The sequence below is a fragment of the Leuresthes tenuis genome, unplaced genomic scaffold (assembly GCF_036924035.1).
Source record: "Leuresthes tenuis unplaced genomic scaffold, fLeuTen1.0.hap1 SCAF_8, whole genome shotgun sequence".
Taxonomy (NCBI): Eukaryota; Metazoa; Chordata; class Actinopteri; order Atheriniformes; family Atherinopsidae; genus Leuresthes; species Leuresthes tenuis.
In genome coordinates, this window is record NW_027325362.1 from 36,341,121 (window position 1) to 36,367,346 (window position 26,226).

Consider the following 26,226-nt stretch of genomic DNA (forward strand, 5'->3'; position numbering starts at 1 on the left):
AATTTCTCAAAAACCGTAATAGCCAGCATAATGAGGCTTAATAACCATTTAGTACGAAGCGACCCAAGTGTTTGAAAACATGAATTATGTCTCTACAATAAAGTTCGGTCAGGCAATAAGCGTCCAAATTTCTTCGCATCCTGGCATCTACCGTTACCATGGTAACGCTTTTGATTGAGAAAACTAAGGCTCATCGAGACACGATGGAGACGCACGTACTGATGTATGCATTGCTTGGGTTGCAAGTTGCGGTTCGGGCCGAATTAACGGATACAGTTTTTTCATTTTCGTGGTATCAAAATGTTCAGAATCCCTCTGCAAATGCATTGGCAAAAAAAACCCCTCGACAAACAAAAAAACAAAAAAAAATTTCACCACAGCTTCATGAGATTTAAATATGTTGTAGTCCACAGTGGGGCGAGTCGTGGAATATATTAATGATGTCTCTACGACAACTTGTTGCCTCGCAACAAGCGTCCTAAGTCAAAATGTTTTAAAAAAATTCAAAGTTCAAAATCTCAAAAAGCTTAACAATTCGCATAATGAGGTTGTATGGGCTCTTAGTACCCATCAGCCTGAGTCTTTGAAAGTTTGAATGATGTCTCTATGATAAAGTATAGCCAAGCGATAAGCGTGCAAATTTTCTACCTTTTTTCCAGTTTTCGGCACTGAGCGTTGCCACGGTAACACTTTTGAACAATAAAAGTAATGCCCATCAAGGTATCGTGGAGACGCACATATTGATGTATGCCGTGCGTGGCTGCACATTGCGGTTCGGGCCGCATTAACAGATGAAAAAGCGTGCGGAATAATAATAAAAAGAAAAGGGAGACTTTTTTGGATACTAATAAATCGCCTTCTTTTTTCATGTTTTTCCAAGTTTTTTCGGTGTATATATATGTATATATACATATATATGTCAGAGCGGGGCCATAATATACACCCGCTGCTTGGCAGCGGGCTTTTTACAACTTTAACTTGTTAGCAAAATGCTAGATAAAAATCGGAATTGTTCTACCACGTAAATTAAGATGGAGGAGCCGCGGTGCTGTAGTTTGCCTCTCCTGGCTCGGGCCTCACATATGATCCTCTCCTTCACCTAGTACCTGTGCAGCGGGCTTTTTACAACTTTAACTTGTTAGCAAAATGCTAGATAAAAATCGGAATTTTTCATGTAAAATTTGTTTTTTTTACTTTTTTTTAAAAAATTATTTTTCGCAATTTTGTGTCAGGGAAGTTCTTGGCATTCACCGCCTGGGGTGTTTACTTTTTTTACCTAGTAGAAGGCTGAATTACAAAAATGCCTGAAACTAAATCAAAATATTGGCCTAACAAACAGATTTTTTTAAATTTCTTCGGACGATTTATTTATTTATTTTTTCATGATTTTTTTTTTCAGGGAGGTTCTTGGCCCGCACCCCCTGCTCTGCTTATTTTTTAAACCTAGTTCGGAACCTAGTTCCGCAGGGGGTATTAGTTAGTTAGTCGGGAGGTGCAAAACGGCCCTTCTGAGTTTAACCCAAGAGATGAAGTTAGAATCGAAGCCAAATTTCTCTAAGATAAAAAACAGAAAGCCCCACTCCACTTGGTCGAAGGCTTTCTCTGCTTAAAGTGCCACTAAAATTTCAGGAGTGTTGGACGTAGGTGAGAATGATGTTTAGCAGCCTTCTGGTGTTGAAGAATGGATGTCTTCCTGATGTGAAGCCCGTCTGGTCTAATGAAATTCTTGATGACATCACACTTTGGAGGCAGAGGGCAAGAACCTTAGCCAGAATCTTACAATCTACGTTTAAAAGCGAGATTGGTCTGTAGTTACCACAGGAGGAAGGATCCCTGTCTTTCTTCAGAAGCAGTGAAATAGATGACTCGTTTATGTTTATGTATTTAGCAGACGCTTTAATCCAAAGTGACTTACAAATCAAGATATAACAGCTATACAAAAAGCTAACAATAAACTACATAGAAGAAACCCAGGAGTCCGACTCTGTCAGAGGTGACAGAGTAGAGATAGGGTGCAGGCATAGAAGGAAGGAAGGCATAGAAGGAAGTGCAAGAAAGATCGTACAAGGTCGCTGGTTGTCTACCTTCAGTAAAGGAATCATTAAACATTCTCACAAGGATGGAGGCTAATCGCATCGAGTATGCTTTAAAGGACTCTACTGTAAAACCATCGGGACCCGGAGACTTCCTGTTTTGCATAGCATTGATTGCTCCATGCACCGCCAAAAAAGAGATGGGTCTACCCAGTTCTCTGGTGATATTTACATGAAATTGAGGGTATGTTAACTGGTCTAAAGGGTTAGGGATTGTTGTAGTAATTTGGGCACATTCAGAAGTATACAATGTGGTATAGAAATCAAAGAAAGACTTCTTGATAACTACTGGAAGTGTGGCTACCATCAGGTAGTTTAATTTGAGGAATCAATCTAGAAGCGCTAGTTCCTCGGGCCTGCTATGCCAAGAGTCTCCCTGCCTTATCGCCCTGCTCAAAAAAGGTTTGTTTCGATTGACACAGCTACCTCTCCACTACATGTATCATTAACAGGTCATGTTCCGATTGTAGCAGTAGCCGTTTCTTATAGAGGATGGGGGACAGACAGGTGGAGTAGGTTCCATCAGGTTTCAGAAGTTCATCTGCAATTTCCATCAGCCTAGTCCATCCAGCCCTTCTCATTTGGTAAGTATAAGATATCACCTGTCCTGGAATAGTAGCTTTGAGCACTTCCAACAGAATACTACTGCTGACATCAGGAGTGCCATTAAAACTCTATGTAAGAACGGATTTGAGTTGCAACAAAATCTTTTAACATATTATCCGACAGCAAGTACGAACGAAACCTCCATAGTGCATGTGGAATTGTATCCCATGGGAAATTAATGTCAACTGTGGTAGGAGCATGGTCAGAGGTGGTTATTGGGTGATATTCGCATGCCTTCACATAGTCTAGGAGATTGTTATCAAGTACAAAGAAATCAATTCGGGAGAATGTGTGGTGTACATGTGAACAAAAAAAAAGAGAAAGCTCTACCATGGGGTTTTTAAATCTCCAAGGATCCGAAATTCCCAACTGTGAAGCGTATATTTTTTACCATGTTCGCAAATTTGGATAGCGTGGTTTGTGTAAGGGCAGATCTATCGAGTTACGTCTTGCACCAGATTTAAGTCCCCACCTATGATAATGCGGTGACTGTCAGCGTTTGGAATTTTTGCAAAGAGCCTCATTAAAAACTGGTAGGTAGGCGCGTAAACTGAAACTAAGACCGCAGGTATATTCTGAAGTGTGTCCGAAACTATGAAATAACGGCCGTCAGTATATACAATGACATTTGTTGGCTCAAACAGGACCCTTTTATAAATAATGATGGCTGCCCCTCTAACTTTATCTGCAATTTGAATGGAATAGATGGCTCATCCACACGCTCTTAATACGTGGGATGTTAGATGTTTTAAGATGTGTTTCTTGCAGAAACCCCACGTCCCCTTTAAGGTGCTGTAACTGTGTCAAGACCTTATCAATTTTAATCACGTTGTTCATGCCCTTAGTATTCCAGGAAATTAGATGCACACCACTACCTGTCTTCACAGCATTAACCATCTATAGGAACAATAACAACAGGTTAGATTGACACTGTATGGCCCAGTGTATTCTGTACTGTAATGGAGGGGAAAGAGGAAAAAAAAAAAAGAACCAACAAACAAAAAAGAAATAACAATGACAACATTCGTGACCACCCTGAGGGCTACACCCAAAACAAGGAAAGTCCTCTGAGCTCTCCAGCTCACGGCTAAACTAAACTTCCGGGGCCTCTTCCCCTGCAGTACCTATAGTTGACCCCTTAAGTCACAGAGAGAAACTTAGGTAAAAACAAAAAAAAAAATAAAGTATTGTATTACAGACCAGATCAGGAAATCAGGAAAGGTGAACAAAGTAAATTATGTTCAAAAGTTTTCACAGTCAAAATACGAACTCTCATACAAAACATACACGACCACTATTGCAGATGACGCGGTCTGCCGATTAACTCCGAGCATGTCTAGGGCTAGAAAATACACAGTTATACAGTTAGCATTACATTAACGCACAACAAGTTTGCACAACAACGGCTCGTCTGCGGTGGGATTAATAGCCGCCCACAACCGTCAGGTCTCTTCCATGCAGATGGATGTTATGAAGCCGTATTTCTGGCATTGTTCTACCACGTAAATTAAGATGGAGGAGCCGCGGTGCTGTAGTTTGCCTCTCCTGGCTCGGGCCTCACATATGATCCTCTCCTTCACCTAGTACCTGTGCAGCCTGATGATGATGGGCTGTGTTCTATGCCCCTGCCTCAGTTTCTGAGAGCATACGATGAGCTCTGTCACATTCAGGAGGTGATTCCAGGAAACCTTTGCCAAAAACCTCCATGAGCAGCTCTGTAAAGAAAGTTGTGGGCCGCGGCCCCTCCACTGACTCAGGTATGCCGACTACTCCCATATTGTTTCGCCGAGTCCGAGACTCAAGGTCGCTAACTTTGGCTAACAGCTTAGCATTGGTCTCCGCTAGCGTAGCACAGGATGCCTCCAATGTCAGCAGGCACTAGTCTTGTGAGCTAGCGTTTGTTTCAAGAGAGTTTATCTTCTGAGTGTGATCTGACACTGTGGTGTGGACATGGTCCAACTTTGCTTGGATTGTTGAAATAGAAGCTTTAAAATCAGCAGAGAGGGCTCGGCGGTGTTCTTCCAAGTGGTTGGCAATGGCCGCCGTGCAAAACTCGTCACCTGCCTCGTGTGAGGGATTGACCTTAGCACCCTGATCCTTCACATTCTGTCTGGTTGTATATGTCGACATATTTCGGTGGTGTGTTGCAGGAGTGAGACTCGATGTGCGTCTACTCCATCTCAACCCGCTAAAACACCTTGGAGTTATTTTTGATCAGAATTTATCATTTGACGCACATATAAGACTGGTTTCTAAGACTGCCTTCCTTCACCTTCATAATATTGCCTAATCAGGAACATCCTGTCTCAGAGTGATACAGAAAAAAATTGTCCATGCTTTTGTTTCTTCTGTGATCTTTAAGTTGTAATAAGCACAAGACATCAGCCATTAAAATATATATATATATATATATATATAATGTGCACAGTTGGTAAATTGTGGCTAAATGTGCTTAAAGTTCACAGATAAAAGTGCTAAATACACACAACGTCTCATATGCACCTGTAAAATGTCGAATTAATGCTTTAGCATTAATGTATGTAGTGTGTCTGCCCTGATGCGAATTAGCACCGGGAGATAGCACTCTGATGTTAGCTCGTATGCTAATAGTTAGCTCGTGTGTCATTAGCATAAACGATTTAGCATTTCAAACCGGTTGCTCACCGATGCGTTTCTCCTGCCAAGTGGCTCCTCCAGTTGCGCTCACACAGGTCCAGGTTGGCTGGGGGATTTTTCCAACAATTTGCTCTGAGTTTTATCCACGTTTTTAATTATTTCACCGTCCAAAAGTGCGTTGGGACTCGACACAATTAACTAATTTTAATGCAGATTTTTGACCTGGGTTTCAATGTGCCAATATGCACATAAGCGATAAGCACATTTTCAGTCATTATGAAAGCTAATGTTGAATGTCCTTATGTTACAAAAAAAAAAACAATCGGAGATTGACCGTAAATGTTGTAAAGGTGTTTCAGTGAGTTAGTATGCTGAGCATGAGTTGTAATTACGACCGTAATTCTTACTGCGCCATTTTTGTACGCCATGTTCAAGATTGATGAGTGTAAATTGTCCACTAAGGCTTATGTTATGGCCACTTAAATGGTTTTCCCTAACTTTCTTATGTGAACACTGTGTTAAGTTAATTTTGAGATGGTTGAAACATGATAACTGATACATTTGTGTCACGTGGTTTATGTAATATTGTAAAAGACTCACATTAATGGTGACTTGAGCTTTTTATATATCTCATAATACAGTTGTTTATAGGTTGCATTTGAATAGGATAGATACAAGAAATATAATTCTGTATAGAAATTGATTGATAACTTTTTTTTTGCTGGATCTACATCAATTCGGACAGTGTCAATATTGATCACGAGCGTCTGTCTGAGGCGAGACAGATCCGAAGAGGATGCACAATCCTCCATCTTCCTCATCTTTGTGAAGAGTCACACCTTGATCAGATAAGATCTGAACAATGTACCACACACATACACACTAACCGGGTAGCATATATTAAATAGACTTTGACGGGCATGGATTATAACTGACTTTGGACTGAACTTTATTGAATTTTGAACTTTGCTATCAGAACAGCTATATGCTGGAAAGGACATTATTATAATCACACTATTACACCACTGTTACCATCTTATTACCAAGCTGTATTGTAAAGTGCAACCAATTTCTCAAGTACTGTGTCTTCATAGTTCAGAAGGAGTATATTTCTTTGCCTTAGAAGGAGAACTGAGGAGTATATTTTTGTTCTCAAGGTATTCTCACTGGGTGAGAAAATTACAAAAATAAGCTGCAGATGTTAGCACAAAGCTAACAGTAGCTAGTGATAGCATACTCTGTCAGCTCTTAGTTCCAAGATGCAATGCATGAGGATCATTTTCAACTTCTGGACATCAGTTTTGGGATACCACATGACAAGTTTGTAGTAAATAAAGTTTCTGCTGAAATTTTGAAAGCACCAAAAAATGTCTGTAAAATCATCTTGGCCAAAATGCGAATGACTCCTGGGTTGCCATTTTGAAGGGAAAGGCACTATTTCTGATATTGTATTTAATGTTAAAATAGTTTTTTTTTCTAAAAAAAAACTTTTATAAAAAGCCATGAAATGTATTAAGTTATGTGTCAATTGCATACATCTTTTTTTGATGGTTAATACTAGGCAACATAGTTCTCTAAAATTAAAAGTGAGGTTTACACAAGTTACACTGATCAGATAATGCAGAAACCTATCTCTCTGTATTCGTATGAAAAGACATCAAGACATCACTAATTGTGATTCTAGTAGTAAACCCTATAAAATGTGAATCCTCACCCTGCACTGTGAAATCAAAAGCCCTTCCATGTCCTCAAGGAAGTGTGTCTCTCCCTCAGCATAACTCCTTCGATTCAGGCTTCTCTTCCACAGAGGAATGGGTGTCAAACCTTCACGTCTCGTGCCTGAAAGATAGAACACAGCAACAAAAAATGTTAAACTTCTAACTGAAATGGTTTGTCTGTTCTTCAAAATAGTTTTTTAAATGTTTTTTTTTTCAGTTATTTACATTTACATGCAGTTGACTAATTTTGATATCCTCTAACGATCAGGGGCTTACGGTTAGACCCAGAAAACAGCATTATGCCCACCTTTCTCTGATGACACAGCAGCTAAAAGTGCTCTGTAGTATCTAGCACATCATTCAGTACCCTGTAACAAGTTCATAGACCACTACTGGTAGGTTGTGAGCACTACTGACTTGGAAAAGTTTTGAAGTTTCAATGGTCTTGTGATCTTGTCATTAGCAAGTGCTTTTATTGTTTAGTATTACATGTCTGGACATGCTTTCTTTGAAGACAGGTGGAAATTACAACATCCTCTGGTAATTATTGTCATTTAAAGATTTTTTTCTACTATTGGGGTAAGCTGAGGTTGTGTGGTGACAGCACACAACTGGAAGAAATCCATTTTGGTAAAACATTTTAAAAAATGATCACATGTATAGCAACATGTTTTTAACTACATGACCAATTATCTAAATGTTTACATAAAAAAAAGAACAATGAGTCCCTCATCTCTAAATGATAAAAACTTTGTCTGGGCTTTAATCTATGAGTATCACTACAGAACAAGTTCTAGTAAAGTGCTACAAATGGTCACTCTAACTTAAAACAATTTGCATGTCGAAAATATTGCATGTTGTACTTTTACTGTTGCTTATAGACATAATTTGTTTGAAGTCGTTACTTATATGTTTAGAAGGGAGTTATGACTGTTATGACAAATGATGAAAGAAAACAGAAGAGACCTCCTTTTTTTCCCCCATGTTCCCACTTCTTCCACATCCATGTAAACACAGCTCTCCTTATCACATGGGCTCACAGTTGCTACTGACCATAGTACACTGCAAGATAAGGAAACCCCCAGAGGGGCTACAACTGTTGTTTTCTTGGGATTTTGTGTATAAGAAGATGAGCATTGGTAAACACAAACATGGAATGTTTCTTCTTGGACTATTGCATCGCTTTTCCCTAAACACATACATCAATATAGAATGCCCCAGCTATACTCTAATTATAACTGTAGTTTAACTTGAACTCTATAGTTATATCTTTAACTGTGACCCTTTCACTCAAATTCCATACAGCGTTTTGCTATAGCTTAGCTATTTCACAGCCCTCAATGTGGGCCTCCAATCTTTACTGAATTCTCAATCTCTTCTCAGAATTTAGTCGTCTGTCTTTCAGAAGAAGAATTAGGCATTCCAGAGTTCATGGGACATTAAATATATTTCTCCTGAGCAGGATGCCAGGAATTTCGCCTGTATCCTGCATGAGTTATAACTTAATCTTCCCTGTAGGACCACCAACTCCTCTGGCATTGAGAGTCTTTCTGAAAACACAACAGTAATAATAACATTGGGGAAGATGGCAGTGGTCCCAAATGATGAATGTTACCTGGAGTTGGCATCTGATAACAAGGTAAACACTGAGGTTAACAAACAACTGGAGTTACTTCTGTGTCAGATTACTAAACTTTTGTGCAGTTAAAACATTGCTATATTTTGCTTTAATTTCATACAATACACCATTGTGCATGTGTGTTTGCTGACACATCCCACTAGAGCAGGTCATTAAATACTAATCTTATTCGTAATTAAATGCTAAAGTTAATTAAGGGAAATTTCAGTCCCCTTCCAGGCATGCAGTTGTATATTATAGCCTCAAAGCAAAGACTCTGGTGTTGCCCCAATTCAGTACAGAATGAATATCTTAACTTCAAGGTTTATAGAAGCAGAGCATCCAAGTGCGTTCACTGTGATTAAGAAAAGGATATATTCAAACTTCCCCGTCCAAACACAACTCTATCTTAATTGCCAATCATACATTCATCCCTGTAGCTGTTGGTTGGTCACTATTCCCTGAGACTTGCAAACTGCCATTATTTCCACCAATTATGACGTTTTAACATTGCAATACGCAAAGCATTTTCCTAATAAAAAGGATTTTGACACAGCAAAGAAGCAGACAGTTTGGTCATGATTCTCTAAAATAACCTCAATGTGGAAGTAAAAATGAAAATGAGCAATAAGGCATTTTTATATAATTCCAAAATCAAAAATATTTACAAGAATCATCTAGAAAATGTTCAGGGCCAGGTATGTAAAGATGTGCTCTCATCAGTCACTTTTCACTTAAAGTAGAAATCACATTCAACATGATGATTGGCTTCAAATAAAGACTGAGAATGTGTGACAAGAATATTTATGCTAATCATTTGAATTTGTTTTAACATTACCTCTTCTGTTTGATACTAGAGGGTGCTGGGTGACCTCTGGGATGGTGGACAGATCAGAGAGAGTACCACTTGGGGACAAAATCTCATTTTTAGAGTGCCTTTTTTTAATCTCCTGGAAGGCTAATATGGCTGCACCACAACTGCAGTGCTGCTGGGAAAAGTCCTGGAATTAAAAAAGAAGAAAAAGGAAAGTACACAACAGTTTTATAGAACAGTATTTTTGAAGGATTTGTAGGTTAAGAATTTTTTAGGGAGAAAACAACAAGGGTCTTTTCACTGTAAAAGTAATTCTGGTAATTATATTATGGCACAGATTTAGATTAACCTTTAAGAAGAAGCATCCACATTTAGATTATACTATAGTTTTTTTTAGTGCTTTTGCCTGTCCAGACAGAGTGAAGTATAAATTATCCCACTCTTATATGCATTGGAAGGGGTAGGACTCAATGAAAATGTGCAATAAATACTGTACCAGGGAACTTGGTATGTGTCAGGGGCAAAACAAAGTCAATATATCCACAATATGTTTCCACTTTGTGCACATGAGACAAATAATTACAATATCACTATTTGTGATGCATGTCACACCTTTAAGCACGATTTATAGTCGTGCTAGCGTCGACGTGATGTCTTCCATTGAGCATTCAAAGTTCTGCGTAGAGGGAACACGTTGCTCTGCAGTTCTCCATGCCAGTAGGGTGGTGTGGCTGTATGTTTGTGTGGTTTCAGGTTATAGCCGAATCCTTGCTTTTTCTTCCAGTCACAGTTAACAACAGTAAACAATGGCAACCGAGGTGGAGCAGCTTTATTTGCAGTTGGAGCTTATCAATATTGAAGAACAAATGCTTAAATTGCAAATGTTGAAGCCAGGCGACAGAGAAGACGTTCGCGGGGGTGGTCTGTACGACCGGCCGAGGCTGAACGGGGCTGAACAACCAGTGTTGAACAAATGCACTTTAGATAATTTCGAATGTAAACGAGCTTCATACAGCCATTAAGACCGGAAAAAGTAACTGCCGGAAATTACGTTCTGACCGGACCAATCACAGCCCTTACAGCCCGTGTCTATGTGACGTGTAATTAGAATTTTTGGGAGGTGCACGTCAGCCTACGGCGGAGGGGTCCACGTCGACGACGTCGCTACTAAGTACTGATGTTGTTGACATCACGCAGGACAATAAACTAAGACTTACTGACCAGGTAAGTTTTAATAATTAGCTCAGATACCAATGACAACCTGCATCTGTACTATTTTAATACCTTGACACAAGTAAGAGAGCATAAATTGAAGACGTGTAGACGGATTAAAAATTTTGCTAATTAATTCAGTGAATTACTCTTAATATTTCAACTTTTTAAGTGTAAAGACAAGCCATTTGTTAACACTTCATATTTGGTAAATAGGTAAAGTTAATGTTTGAGGCAGTGTATTACAGTATCACCAATACACAAACGAATGCATCATCCATCCCATCCATTTTCTATTCCCGTTTAATCCAATTGAAGGATGCGGGGGAGGCTGGAGTCTAACCCACCTGCCACTGGGCAAGAGTTGTAATGGCAAATTTTATGTCTCAGAACTAACAGACTCTCCAATCCACATTAACCATTTGTATTACCCAGACACGCTAATTGTTTTAAATTATTTGTCTCTTAATTAACACCCAGATAATTGTTTTAACCTCCTGTTTCTTAATTATCATCAAGACAGCAAACTTTAAAAACGGAGCCTACAGTGGCTACATTGAGTGGACAGTATTAAAGCCGTTGGATAAGACACGTTTTTTCCTGCTCCTTTGTATGGAACTGACTTTTTACCAAATAATCTCTTTCCCTTTCTGGGGTTACCCTTTAACTATTGTGTAGGCAGGATTCAGATCGGCCTCTACAACAACACATTTTAGTTCACAATATCCTGTATTGATACGTTCTCCCTCCTGATATCAACACCATAGGATCTTTCTCCCAACTTTGTTACATAACCACTGGTTAGGAATGTAAAGAAACTAATGAAGGTACATAACTACATGCTTCAGTCATGCTTCATAATTATTTTTTTTTTGTTAAGCCTTTCAATATTGACAAAAATAATGTGTGTTTAAAACAAGTGTATCATTTTCTATGGTCTATGTATGTTTATAATCCTTGGAAAATTAATCACAAAATTTTAACTGCAATCTTTTGGAGTTTTTTTTATCTGTAAATAAATTAAAAAAAAACAAATAGAAATGATATGCACATCTTTCCTGTTTGCACATGGATGCATGTTTATATGTTTGCACACAGACCTTCATGTTGTGGTATTCAGAGGTTATTGTGCCATCGGGATACATGCCTAACACTCTTATATACATATATATATATATATATATATATATATATATATATAAAACTATCCATCCATCCAATTTCTATACCGCTTAATCCGTTAATTGGGTTGCGGTGGGGCTGGAGCCTATCCCAGCGGTCATTGGGCAAGAGGCAGGGTACACTCTGGACAGGGCCCCAGTCCATCACAGGACCACACAGAGACAAACGAGATAAACAACCATTCACGCTCACATTCACTCCTAAGGACAACTTTAGAGACACCAATTAACCTAACAGCATGTTTTTGGACAATGGGAGGAAGCCAGAGTACCCGGAGAGAACCCACGCATACACTGGGAAAACATGCAAACTCCTCACAGAAAGACCCCAGGCAGGGATTGAACCTGGAACCCTCTCGCTGTGAGGCAACGGTGCTAATATATATAACTACTCAAACAAGAAATAAAAACATTCTGGTTGTCAAGATTATAGTTTGTTTTTTCAGGTTTCAGTCATGTCACTAGTTTTTCCATAGTTTCCTTTTGTCACATCTGTTAGTTTTGTGATGTGTTTAGTTCCTTGTTTAAGTACTTAGTTTTGTCATAGTTTCTTTCGTTTCTCTTGCCCTGCCATTTAGCGTCACTCGCTTCACTTGTGTTTTCCCCCTCAGCTGCATCAATCACTTCCTTTCAGTATTTAGCTTCCAGATTCCCCGTGCACTCTGCCAGATCCTCACCGTCATGAATGCGGCCCTTACTCATGTCACGTCAGGTTTGGTCAAATCGGGTTAGTCATTGTCGCAGTCATAGTTACAATTTTAGTCGTAGTGCACGTGAGGTCTTGTTAAGTGTTTTTGGTTGTCTGGCTCAGCCGTGCTTTGTGTTTTACTTGTGTTCTTGGAAATAAATCAGATTTTCTTTTTTCTTCTGGGATATCTGCCTCCGGGTCCTACTTCCAAGCCACACCACAGCTAACCAACCCATTCTGACACTGGTATTCCCTTCACACACTTTGCAGTACATACAGAAACCTTCATAATTACACACATATTCTCACATAAATTAGTTTTACTGATAAGAGTCTTAATTTTATTTTAAATGTTTAATTTGTTTTCTTTGTATGATTTTCTGTTTGGGATTTTTATTATTCTGTTCTGCCTTTATTTATATTCCACAGACCACCCCAACTTATTTGGAAATGGGGTTATAGTTATAGCATATCAAGATATAAAGCATGATGAGAGCATAATTTCTGCTGTTAGCAATGCCATCATAATATGTCAGCATGCATTCAGACAGGCTACTGACAGGCCACTGATTCAAAGCTACATCTTTCATGTGGGTCCATTATTTTATTTCAAGGTAACTGGCCACAGTTGAAACTTTAATCAGTATACCGTGAGCTACTCTATTTGTGTGTTGAGGCCTCATACAGAAGTTTATCTCATCGAAGTCAAGATGAGGAGAAAGGATGGACCATTTACGGTATGAGTTAAGGAAAAACTGCTTGCATAACTGAAGAGACTTAGTTGAACACTTTAAGGAAATTGTGAGGGCATTTGAATTAGAGATGAACAGAGAACTGTATATGCTTGACAAAAGTGATCATACTGCTCTAGGCATGTACATTTTTTTTTGTTGGGGTTTAGAGTTGCTGTATCTTGTAAATATTTTTTGTTTGTCCTTTTCTTGGCATCAATGATGTGAACAGTGCACCAGTGCTATCACACATTCATAAAGCTATCATGAATTATCCATCCACAGATTTAAGACAGTGTTTCAGATAGCTAATCTCCATTTTTAGATGTGTCATCCTTGTCAAGATTGACATTGATCTCCACTGCAAATATGACACTAGCAAATGAGACGAAAAAGGCCTCAAATAGCACTTGTTGTGGTCCATCTCTCAGACATTTTGTTTTAAAGTGTAGAGATATTTGTTGATTCTGTAAAAATATGACAACTGAAAGAAAGCTAATTTTAAGCTTGTATGAATCAAATATCTAATAAATTCTCTCTCTCTAAATATATATATATATATCTTTGTCTTTGCTTGGTTTCTTTGAAAGCTTTAAAGTGGAATTTTAAAGTGGAATTCTGTTTCAGGCTCTGAAACTACAAATAACCATGCTAGTGTCACAAACTGTGGTGAGGTAGGACCCAGATGCAGCTCTTTATGTTCAACAAAGGTTTATTCCAAAAACAGGGAGTAAAAAGGAAGAACAAAAAGCGTGGCAGACCCGGATTCAAAAATACTTAAACGTGGAACAAAAATCAAAACTATGAAATACAAAACAAGACTATGATTAACTGTGACTATGAATAAATAACTATGAACAGGACTATGATAATAAGACTATGGCTATGAGGCAGGAAACCAGACTTATCTTCAGTGACTGCAGCATGAAGGGTTGGTGAGGATTCTGCAGTGAATGAAAGGAAACCAGGAGACTAAATACTGTGGAGGGAGTGATCAGTGAATGAAAGGAAACCAGGAGACTAAATACTGTGGAGGGAGTGATCAGTGAATGAAAGGAAACCAGGAGACTAAATACTGTGGAGGGAGTGATCAGTGAATGAAAGGAAACCAGGAGACTAAATACTGTGGAGGGAGTGATCAGTGAATGAAAGGAAACCAGGAGACTAAATACTGTGGAGGGAGTGATCAGTGAATGAAAGGAAACCAGGAGACTAAATACTGTGGAGGGAGTGATCAGTGAATGAAAGGAAACCAGGAGACTAAATACTGTGGAGGGAGTGATCAGTGAATGAAAGGAAACCAGGAGACTAAATACTGTGGAGGGAGTGATCAGTGAATGAAAGGAAACCAGGAGACTAAATACTGTGGAGAGAGTGATCAGTGAATGAAAGGAAACCAGGAGACTAAATACTGTGGAGGGAGTGATCAGTGAATGAAAGGAAACCAGGACACTAAATACTGTGGAGGGAGTGATCAGTGAATGAAAGGAAACCAGGAGACTAAATACTGTGGAGGGAGTGATCAGTGAATGAAAGGAAACCAGGAGACTAAATACTGTGGAGGGAGTGATCAGTGGATGAAAGGAAACCAGGAGACTAAATACTGTGGAGGGAGTGATCAGTGAATGAAAGGAAACCAGGAGACTAAATACTGTGGAGGGAGTGATCAGTGAATGAAAGGAAACCAGGAGACTAAATACTGTGGAGGGAGTGATCAGTGAATGAAAGGAAACCAGGAGACTAAATACTGTGGAGGGAGTGATCAGTGAATGAAAGGAAACCAGGAGACTAAATACTGTGGAGGGAGTGATCAGTGAATGAAAGGAAACCAGGAGACTAAATACTGTGGAGGGAGTGATCAGTGAATGAAAGGAAACCAGGAGACTAAATACTGTGGAGGGAGTGATCAGTGAATGAAAGGAAACCAGGAGACTAAATACTGTGGAGGGAGTGATCAGTGAATGAAAGGAAACCAGGAGACTAAATACTGTGGAGGGAGTGATCAGTGAATGAAAGGAAACCAGGAGACTAAATACTGTGGAGGGAGTGATCAGTGAATGAAAGGAAACCAGGAGACTAAATACTGTGGAGGGAGTGATCAGTGGATGAAAGGAAACCAGGAGACTAAATACTGTGGAGGGAGTGATCAGTGAATGAAAGGAAACCAGGAGACTAAATACTGTGGAGGGAGTGATCAGTGAATGAAAGGAAACCAGGAGACTAAATACTGTGGAGGGAGTGATCAGTGAATGAAAGGAAACCAGGAGACTAAATACTGTGGAGGGAGTGATCAGTGAATGAAAGGAAACCAGGAGACTAAATACTGTGGAGGGAGTGATCAGTGGATGAAAGGAAACCAGGAGACTAAATACTGTGGAGGGAGTGATCAGTGAATGAAAGGAAACCAGGAGACTAAATACTGTGGAGGGAGTGATCAGTGAATGAAAGGAAACCAGGAGACTAAATACTGTGGAGGGAGTGATCAGTGAATGAAAGGAAACCAGGAGACTAAATACTGTGGAGGGAGTGATCAGTGAATGAAAGGAAACCAGGAGACTAAATACTGTGGAGGGAGTGATCAGTGAATGAAAGGAAACCAGGAGACTAAATACTGTGGAGGGAGTGATCAGTGAATGAAAGGAAACCAGGAGACTAAATACTGTGGAGGGAGTGATCAGTGAATGAAAGGAAACCAGGAGACTAAATACTGTGGAGGGAGTGATCAGTGAATGAAAGGAAACCAGGAGACTAAATACTGTGGAGGGAGTGATCAGTGAATGAAAGGAAACCAGGAGACTAAATACTGTGGAGGGAGTGATCAGTGAATGAAAGGAAACCAGGAGACTAAATACTGTGGAGGGAGTGATCAGTGAATGAAAGGAAACCAGGAGACTAAATACTGTGGAGGGAGTGATCAGTGAATGAAAGGAAACCAGGAGACTAAATACTGTGGAGGGAGTGATCAGTGAATGAAAGGAAACCAGGAGACTAAATACTGTGGAGGGAGTGATCAGTGGATGAAAGGAAACCAGGAGACTAAATACTGTGGAGGGAGTGATCAGTGAATGAAAGGAAACCAGGAGACTAAATACTGTGGAGGGAGTGATCAGTGAATGAAAGGAAACCAGGAGACTAAATACTGTGGAGGGAGTGATCAGTGAATGAAAGGAAACCAGGAGACTAAATACTGTGGAGGGAGTGATCAGTGAATGAAAGGAAACCAGGAGACTAAATACTGTGGAGGGAGTGATCAGTGAATGAAAGGAAACCAGGAGACTAAATACTGTGGAGGGAGTGATCAGTGAATGAAAGGAAACCAGGAGACTAAATACTGTGGAGGGAGTGATCAGTGAATGAAAGGAAACCAGGAGACTAAATACTGTGGAGGGAGTGATCAGTGAATGAAAGGAAACCAGGAGACTAAATACTGTGGAGGGAGTGATCAGTGAATGAAAGGAAACCAGGAGACTAAATACTGTGGAGGGAGTGATCAGTGAATGAAAGGAAACCAGGAGACTAAATACTGTGGAGGGAGTGATCAGTGAATGAAAGGAAACCAGGAGACTAAATACTGTGGAGGGAGTGATCAGTGAATGAAAGGAAACCAGGAGACTAAATACTGTGGAGGGAGTGATCAGTGAATGAAAGGAAACCAGGAGACTAAATACTGTGGAGGGAGTGATCAGTGAATGAAAGGAAACCAGGAGACTAAATACTGTGGAGGGAGTGATCAGTGGATGAAAGGAAACCAGGAGACTAAATACTGTGGAGGGAGTGATCAGTGAATGAAAGGAAACCAGGAGACTAAATACTGTGGAGGGAGTGATCAGTGAATGAAAGGAAACCAGGAGACTAAATACTGTGGAGGGAGTGATCAGTGAATGAAAGGAAACCAGGAGACTAAATACTGTGGAGGGAGTGATCAGTGAATGAAAGGAAACCAGGAGACTAAATACTGTGGAGGGAGTGATCAGTGAATGAAAGGAAACCAGGAGACTAAATACTGTGGAGGGAGTGATCAGTGAATGAAAGGAAACCAGGAGACTAAATACTGTGGAGGGAGTGATCAGTGAATGAAAGGAAACCAGGAGACTAAATACTGTGGAGGGAGTGATCAGTGAATGAAAGGAAACCAGGAGACTAAATACTGTGGAGGGAGTGATCAGTGAATGAAAGGAAACCAGGAGACTAAATACTGTGGAGGGAGTGATCAGTGAATGAAAGGAAACCAGGAGACTAAATACTGTGGAGGGAGTGATCAGTGAATGAAAGGAAACCAGGAGACTAAATACTGTGGAGGGAGTGATCAGTGAATGAAAGGAAACCAGGAGACTAAATACTGTGGAGGGAGTGATCAGTGAATGAAAGGAAACCAGGAGACTAAATACTGTGGAGGGAGTGATCAGTGAATGAAAGGAAACCAGGAGACTAAATACTGTGGAGGGAGTGATTAGTGAATGAAAGGAAACCAGGAGACTAAATACTGTGGAGGGAGTGATCAGTGAATGAAAGGAAACCAGGAGACTAAATACTGTGGAGGGAGTGATCAGTGGATGAAAGGAAACCAGGAGACTAAATACTGTGGAGGGAGTGATCAGTGGATGAAAGGAAACCAGGAGACTAAATACTGTGGAGGGAGTGATCAGTGAATGAAAGGAAACCAGGAGACTAAATACTGTGGAGGGAGTGATCAGTGGATGAAAGGAAACCAGGAGACTAAATACTGTGGAGGGAGTGATCAGTGAATGAAAGGAAACCAGGAGACTAAATACTGTGGAGGGAGTGATCAGTGAATGAAAGGAAACCAGGAGACTAAATACTGTGGAGGGAGTGATCAGTGAATGAAAGGAAACCAGGAGACTAAATACTGTGGAGGGAGTGATCAGTGAATGAAAGGAAACCAGGAGACTAAATACTGTGGAGGGAGTGATCAGTGAATGAAAGGAAACCAGGAGACTAAATACTGTGGAGGGAGTGATCAGTGAATGAAAGGAAACCAGGAGACTAAATACTGTGGAGGGAGTGATCAGTGAATGAAAGGAAACCAGGAGACTAAATACTGTGGAGGGAGTGATCAGTGGATGAAAGGAAACCAGGAGACTAAATACTGTGGAGGGAGTGATCAGTGAATGAAAGGAAACCAGGAGACTAAATACTGTGGAGGGAGTGATCAGTGAATGCGGTGCAGCTGTGAAAAATGAAGCAGGTGATGTGAGTGAAACTAGGTGGCAAAAACATGACCAGAACATAACCTGAAAACATGAGAACCTAACATGGCAACATGAATCTTAATCGATCAATATACCCAACCATACAATAAAATTGCTCCCACATTACACAATCTACCAACTCCCTGTACAGTGGAGGTCCAGGGCTTAGGTTAGGAATTTAATATGTCATTCATCTGCACTTGTTTGTGACCTATGGAATGTCACGACCTAAGAGGAACTGAAAGAGCATTCACTCACCTCGTTCATCTTTGTCATACTGCCATCTTTCTGCAAATTGCAAATCTGCCTTTGCAGCCGTAGGTTTGCCTCCTGTAGTTGACCAATCTTCTCAATGAGTTGGCAGATGTTCTTCAAGTAACCCAGGCCTGAGCCCAAAGGGCTGGAATTCTGTTGCTGTGCCTTTACAAACAGAAGTTGTGAAAATTGAATAAGATACCAGGTATGATAAACAAAGATTTCTGTATGGAATGTTAAACAAGGCTGTTGCTCCTGAGTTGATTGCAAGATGCAGGATGCAAAATCCAGCATTATTAACCCATCTTTTTGCCATATAGATAAAATTTGTGGGCGTCCACAATTGAGGGGAAAAGGTTTTTGATGGGTTTTATGACCATTCTTTCAAAATACTTTATCATACAGATGTCATCTATGTGCCAGTAGTCATTTACATGTTGTACAGGGGAATTTTTGGGACAACAGCTGTAAAAAAAAAAATTCTTCAATCACTCTGCCAAGTCTATGAATACTTGACCAGATATGATCTGCCGCCTAGTAGTGATTGACTCTGCACAGACCTCTTCTGTTCTTCAGACTGCGGAATAACTTTTAGGGCAGGTGTATTGTTTGTGGCCTTGAATCATGCAGATTAGTTGTTCAACTTGTTGGTAAGATATGGGTCACAAACAGATCTGTGGTGGGACTTTATAGGCTGTGATGACCTAAATTCCCTGACACAGATGATCTGTGTCTCTATTGTCAATTAAGTTGTCGATCTTCTCAGTGTACTCCTGTTTAGAGTTTACTTTTAAAAGTGTTGTTTTAAATTAAACTTTTATGCAACCCCAGCATTCTCTTTGTGTAACAATATTTGATTTATTTTTAATAAATGCAATAAGAACCAGAACAAATAGCCATACAGTCGATATGATGCCACTCAATAACAACAAAGAGACAAGCATTTATGCACTCTCATAATTATACCAACAATCAATTTAGAATCACCAATTCACAAGCATTCATGTGTCTAGACTATGACAGGAGGTCGCAGTAACAGGGAGAACCCATGTAGGCAGGGAGAACATTTAAACTACACAAAGAACAAAAATTTTGATCAAGAGCCTTTGAACTGTAAAGCAACATTGCTAATCACCACACCACCCCATGATACAACCCTACATTCATATACGATGTTATAAAGAGTTTTTACAGTAAGTTGCTATCAAAACAAAGTTTTTGTTTGATCAGCATATGAAATATACATAACAAAGGTCTTCCCAAGCTCTATAAAGAGGCCACCACATAAGCTGCACTTGTGAAAGTATTCCTTTGCCTTAGTTGTTTGTGTCTCAAAACATCCATATAAGCTTGTTTGTCTTATTTTCCAGATTCCGGTTATTATAAAAAAAAAGTGTTGTTACACAACCAACTGAGACCTGAGTTAAGTTCATCCAAGGATTGTGTTTATGGTTCTGCTTGTGCAAGTGGTGGTGGAGGTGCAGACATTCATGTTTTTAGCAAATGTAAAAAAGGAAATTTTGAGCAAATATTTATCCAATCAACATTCCTGAAGTGACTCAACAAAAGGAGGATATGAGCTCAGGTTGGGGTCTTCCCCCATTATTCCTATGCCTCTGACTTTAAACTTCCAGCAAGACAACTCAGAGCTGTGATGGAAACACTGACCAAACAAGCTGTGGGCTGACATCACTCATTTCCTCTGACTGACAAATGCGCTGTGGATCACAAAGGCCCCCAAACAAGAACCCCTCTACACGTCAGATTATAGTGCAGTTTTAACATCTTTCATCTTTAATACTTGGATACATATCATAAGTTCAATTACAACCAAGTGAGCTATTTTACAGAGAGCTGTTTTCTATTCTCAGAGAATGTTTTTTTTTTCATCTTCATTAATAGTTAGTCAAATTATTGTGTGTATTATGAAATGGGTCATTTGTGGGGACAAACGATCCCATCGTTTGAGACTGCTATTAGCAACTCTGTGAGACAAATTGTCAGTTTATTTCTAAGCCTAAGCTTACCAGAATTTGCGAAATCTAAACATCTGTTCACCTGTCCAAAAGATAGTAGTTTCACAATCCAGGATTCAGAACTGTGAAATTTTTTTCTGTCGGGCAATTCTTTTGTGACAAGTAGCATCAAGTCACATGATGGAAACCACTCGGCATAAACATTCATAGTTTGTTTCTGTTTCTGTATTTATCAGACGCTTTTATCCAAAGTGACTTACAAATTAAGATATAACAAGCTATATAAAAAGCTAACAATAAGCTCCATAGAAGGAACCCAGGAGTCCGACTCTGTCAGAGGTGACAGAGTAGAGATAGGGTGCAGGCATAGAAGGAAGTGCAGAAAGATAAAGTGCAGAGATAGAGGGGGTAGGGAAGTACAAGGTAAGTGCTGGGATAGGAGATGCTCTCTGAAGAGCTGGGTTTTCAGGAGCTTCTTGAAGATAGACAGGGACGCCCCTGTTCTGGTAGCGCTCGGTAGGTCATTCCACCATCGTGGAACGACACATGAACAGAGTTTGGATTGTCTTAGGCGTGGTGTAGGAGCTGCTAGACGACAATCCTGGGACCAACGGAGGGACCCAGTTGGGACAGAAGCCTTTGCAAGAGCATTCAAGTAGATGGAGCCGTTCCATTAAGCTCTTTGTAGCTAACATCAGTGACTTGGATCTGATGCAGGCGGCTAAGGGCAGCCAGAGGAGTTCAATGAACAGAGGGGGGACGTGTTCTTTCAGGCTTATAGAAGACCAGACGCACCGCCGCGTTCTGGACAATCTGCAGAGGTTTCACAGCACAGGCTGGAGACCAGTTAGGAGAGCATTGCAGTAGTTAAGGTGGGAGATGACCATGGCCTGCACCAGGAGCTGTGTGGCATGTTGGGTTAGGTATGGTCTGATTTAAGATTTAAGCTATGCTATCCAGTGCTAAGTTTAAAACTAAATTCCTCAAACACATTCAAGGTAGTCACTTCGAGTGAGGGCTCTGGGTAGTCACTTCTCATGACTATCCAGAGCCCCTTCTCTGCAATAGGACTACCAGACAAGTAGTTAATTTGTTCCTAATTAAGATAAGGTTGGGCATTCCTTTCAGGAAATGACGTTCCTTTCTTTAGTTACTGGCAGTGAGGAGGTGGGAAGGGTCAGTAATCATTCTGGGCTCGCACTGATCTTATCCATGACTCCGCAGAGACCACAGAGTGATCCACAGCTGGGAAGTAAGAGTGGGATTTTGCGTGCACAGGCTCATTATAAAAAGAGCAGCTACATCTAAACACACACACCCTGCTGCACTTCCTCAGAGTTTCCGTAAATCACATTCACAGTCATAGCGTAATAATGACTCGCAGAGAATTGTTGAGGGGGCATTGAAAAAGTGACAGTTCCAACACACGAAATAAAGATAATTTGGATGATGATTGAGACTTTATAATGGGTGCCCTTGTTAGCATGAAAAACTATGTGTTTGGTTTTTTGATATACTGAACTGATTTCTTACTTGAATACAATATAATGAAAGAAGGGCTGTCAAAATTGACGTGAAAAAGTGAATGAACAGCAAAATGTGTTTTGACGCATGATTGACATTGGAACATTCTGTGAATATGTGGGGGCAGGCACTGCTCGCTGCTGCACCTACCTGTGGGCGCATCCTGGCTCCTGGGGCGCTTGGCTTGGGACATTGGAGTGTGCCCCGACCCGCTTTGGTTCGCTGTCTGGGGTGCCTTGTCTTCCTGTGTTTCGGGCGGGGCCTCTGCCAACGGTTTGGGAAGCGCTGGACTCATGCTTGGTTTTCAGGGGCCTTTTGCCATATGGCTGTGGGGGCTCTGTCTGGGGCCCTGCTGTCTTCAGGGTGGATGGGTGGTTATCCTTGTGGTGGGGTGCCTGAGTTCTTCCTGGATCTTGGGGCCCTCCCAGATCTCATGGGGGCGCAGCAGTTGCCCTCTGCACCCATGATTGAGTACAATTCATGTAAAACCTGTATTTTGCATGTTTATGCACACACATTCATTCACTCACAGTTGCTGTGTCGTCCTGTAGTTTCAAACCATCAGTATCTACAGTTTTATTCAATGTACTTGCTGCTGGTGTTGTCATTGCTGTTTGTGGGGTTTTTTACTGTTTGTTTTCTGCAGGTGCTCCTGATGATTCTTCGCCTGGTTTCCCCACAGAGGCCATAGGATGTTTGCTGTTTAGTGTTTCTATAGATATAGTAGCTAGCTGTCCGATTCTGTCGTTTTTCCTCATTGTCTTCTCACATCATTTCTTTTTATCTCAGTCAATTCTTTTCCATGTTTTTTACTTTGCTCTCCCTCTTCCCTTGCCCCCCAGTCAGGTTCCACATTATTTTGTGTATTTTAACAAAAATAAATAGATAAGCAGAAATTAAATGGATAGTGAAAACGTTCTTTTCAATGGAAACTTTAGGAACTTAAGTGATATCCCATTCTTAATCCATGGGGTTTAATATGACGTTGGCCCACCCTTTGTAGCTATAACAGCTTCCCAAGATCCAGGAAGAACTCAGGCACCCCACTGCAAGCATAACCACCCATCCACCCTGAAGACAGCAGGGCCCCAGACAGAGCCCCCACAGCCATATGGCAAAAGGCCCCTGAAAACCAAGCATGAGTCCAGCGCTTCCCAAACCGTTGGCAGAGGCCCCGCCCGAAACACAGGAAGACAAGGCACCCCAGACAGCGAACCAAAGCGGGTCAGTTAATAGGTTAATTGAATAGCCTGCTCATAAAATTCAGCTTCACGTGTCATAAACTGAATTTTATGAGCAGGTTATTCAATTAACCTAAACATTTTTTTAAAAAGCTGAGACTCCCCTATACCAGGATGGTTTGCTTTACATGCCACTTCGCAACACCTGTTAATCACTGGAAATCAATTTCAACACCTTGAAAACTCAAATTCCGTCAGTATTCAGAAGAAAGTGTTTTGGATTTACGTCAACCAATTGCAACCCACCCAAGGCATGGTGTTTTTCCTGTAAGGAGAAATTAGCCAACAGTAGCAGGATGCCAGCACACCTTCTGCGGCATCTCAAGAGAATACATGCATGTCATGTTGGTAAGTTACCTGAACTTTTTAAAGAGAAATCGACATCAGCCAAAGGACTGAAGGCACGGACACAGCTGCATCAATGACATGCCCCACTACAGGACTCATGGTGTGCATTAAAAAAGAAAACCCGGACGTAAAATGAACTTGCTGTTTCATATACAGGGAGAAATTGGCGTTCAAGAAAAAAAAGCCTTGTGTTACAAGACGTTTTGAATAACTACATCAAAGCGATCAACCTCATAAAGTCAAGACACTTAATTCAACTTAGGGTTGCTATTTCGCCATGTGTGAAAATATGGGAGCTGATCACAAAAACTACTGCTGCACACTGAAGTGCACTGGCTCACTAGCGGGAGAATAGTTAACCAGCTGTTGGAATTACGATCCGAAACATATGCCTTTCGAATTGAGCAGATATCTCTGCATACCACCTTGTTCAAAGACACAGACGAGCTTGCAAAGCTGTGCTATTTCGCAGACATTTTCAGCAGACTGAACAAACTGAATATGTCTCGACAGGGCAAGAACACCAGCATTTTAAACCTGTATGACAAGGAGGGTTGCTTCCTGCAGAAAGCAGAGCTGTGGAGAAGGGTCTCTGCACAGGGGGATTTCTGCTTTCCTCAAGTGGATGACTTTTTCTCTTGTGATGTGGACAGATGTGGACATTTGACCAACTCACTCCTAGGGATAATTTCGTGTCACCAATTAACCTAACATGCATGTTTTTGGACCGTGGGAGGAAGCCGGAGTACCCACAGAAAACCCAGGCAAACAGTGGAGACATGGCTAAACTAAAGACTAGACAGGAACATAAAACATGACAAAATTAACAGACATGACAGATAGATACTTTATTAATCCCGAGGGAAACGACAGATATTTATTATGATCCTAAAAGAAGGCACTTTCAGTAGCCAATTACTTTATATGGACAAATCTTCATTTATAATTAAGTTCATTATCTACTTTTAACATGTCTTTAGTTATTTTTAGATCTTTCTATTTTCAAATAGGTCAAGAGGGACCAGTACAAATGAGCAACTATTTTTCATAATAGAAACATTCTAAATGTTTTGTGCTTCTCTGGTCTCTTTTCTAAAAAACATTTTGTCTCATGTTGAAATTTGAGTCTCTCCGTTACAAAGTTAATCATTTTAATAAATCAGACTCTGATGGCACAGTGCTGTGTTTTAATCTTTTTTTTAAAATTGTAAACAAATATGCTTTGAGTTGGTTAGGGGGTACTTGGCTGACAACATATTTCACAGGGCGTCCATCCCTGAAAAAAAGTTGAGAATCATTGCTCTTGAGTCTAGAGTCTGCCATCTTGGGCCCCTAAAAGCCTTTGCGACATACCTCCCTGGGGCCTGCAAGAACTACCAAAGACCCTTTATCTCTGTAAATATGTGAGTAATTTGAGATATTTGACACCTACTTGATACACTCAGGTAAGTTGCCAAGGTCTGGGCTTGGAAAACAGAGAGGATCCAGATGAGAGAAGGACTAGTGGTCAACAACAGTATCACCTGGAAAATCTCCAGTCCCTCAGTAAAGATGAACAAGTGTTGCATGACATGCTTGCTCATGAAAACACTGCTGCACACTGTAACACATGCCATCCCCACACAACTGTCTGTCTGAAGGCTTGCAGGCTCTCCCATGTGCCAGTAAGAATAAACCCTGTCTTTAGGATAGACTTAGCTTGACATTGATTTAAATGGTTTTTGCAAAAGAACCTGGAAAAGTTTGACCTGCTTGTTTTCAGGTTTCCAGGTTTCAGGTCATAACATATGTATAGTTAATTATCTAATTATCTACCACATATGTTTTATGACACAGCAAATAAATAAAAACAAACTGAATCCATCCAGGTAAATATGGACTTAGTTTTATTAATGTTTAATTATTAATTAATTAACCTCCTTTTAGGAAGTAAAGGTTTGCCTTTACATGCAGTAAACCTTTTGTTAATATAGTCCACAATATATATTCCTCTCTGGTCTAAAACAATAATAATAAGAAATTCTATTTATAATGCACTCTTCATTAGGGATCTCAGAGTGCTAGAAGGTAAAAGCAACAAGTTAAAATCATAATAAAGGAAAAATAACAAAATACACAGATCATAGTCATGTTGGTAGTCAAAGGTCTTTTTGAGAGTCCAGACTTTGTGCAGCCCAAGGTATTCATGTGGAAAACCTTAAAGCTGTATCACATTCTCTATCTAATAGCTGGTGGTAATGAAACACTGTCTCAAAGTATGATTGTGATGTTTTCAGTAACATTAAACAGGTGATTATGACTTTGCAGCTTTCACAGCTGCCAGGTGCTCTCTTCAGAACATACTATGCTCTTTCATTTTGGATGTGAACTAGAAAATAGTTGTTCCCATAACGTG

General features: G+C 40.2%; 1 protein-coding gene across 1 annotated transcript in view; it reads right to left on the minus strand.

Moving 5' to 3' along the window:
- The window catches only part of LOC140312650 (uncharacterized), a 53,283-nt gene that overhangs the window by 13,404 nt on the left and 13,653 nt on the right, over window positions 1–26,226 (minus strand). Inside the window, exons 3-5 of the mRNA XM_072390418.1 lie at window positions 18,746–18,907; window positions 9,490–9,652; window positions 7,030–7,154 (exon numbers count right to left, since the gene is read on the minus strand). Coding sequence (XP_072246519.1) covers window positions 7,030–7,154; window positions 9,490–9,652; window positions 18,746–18,907 — 450 coding nt within the window. The remainder of the gene's footprint in view (window positions 1–7,029; window positions 7,155–9,489; window positions 9,653–18,745; window positions 18,908–26,226) is intronic.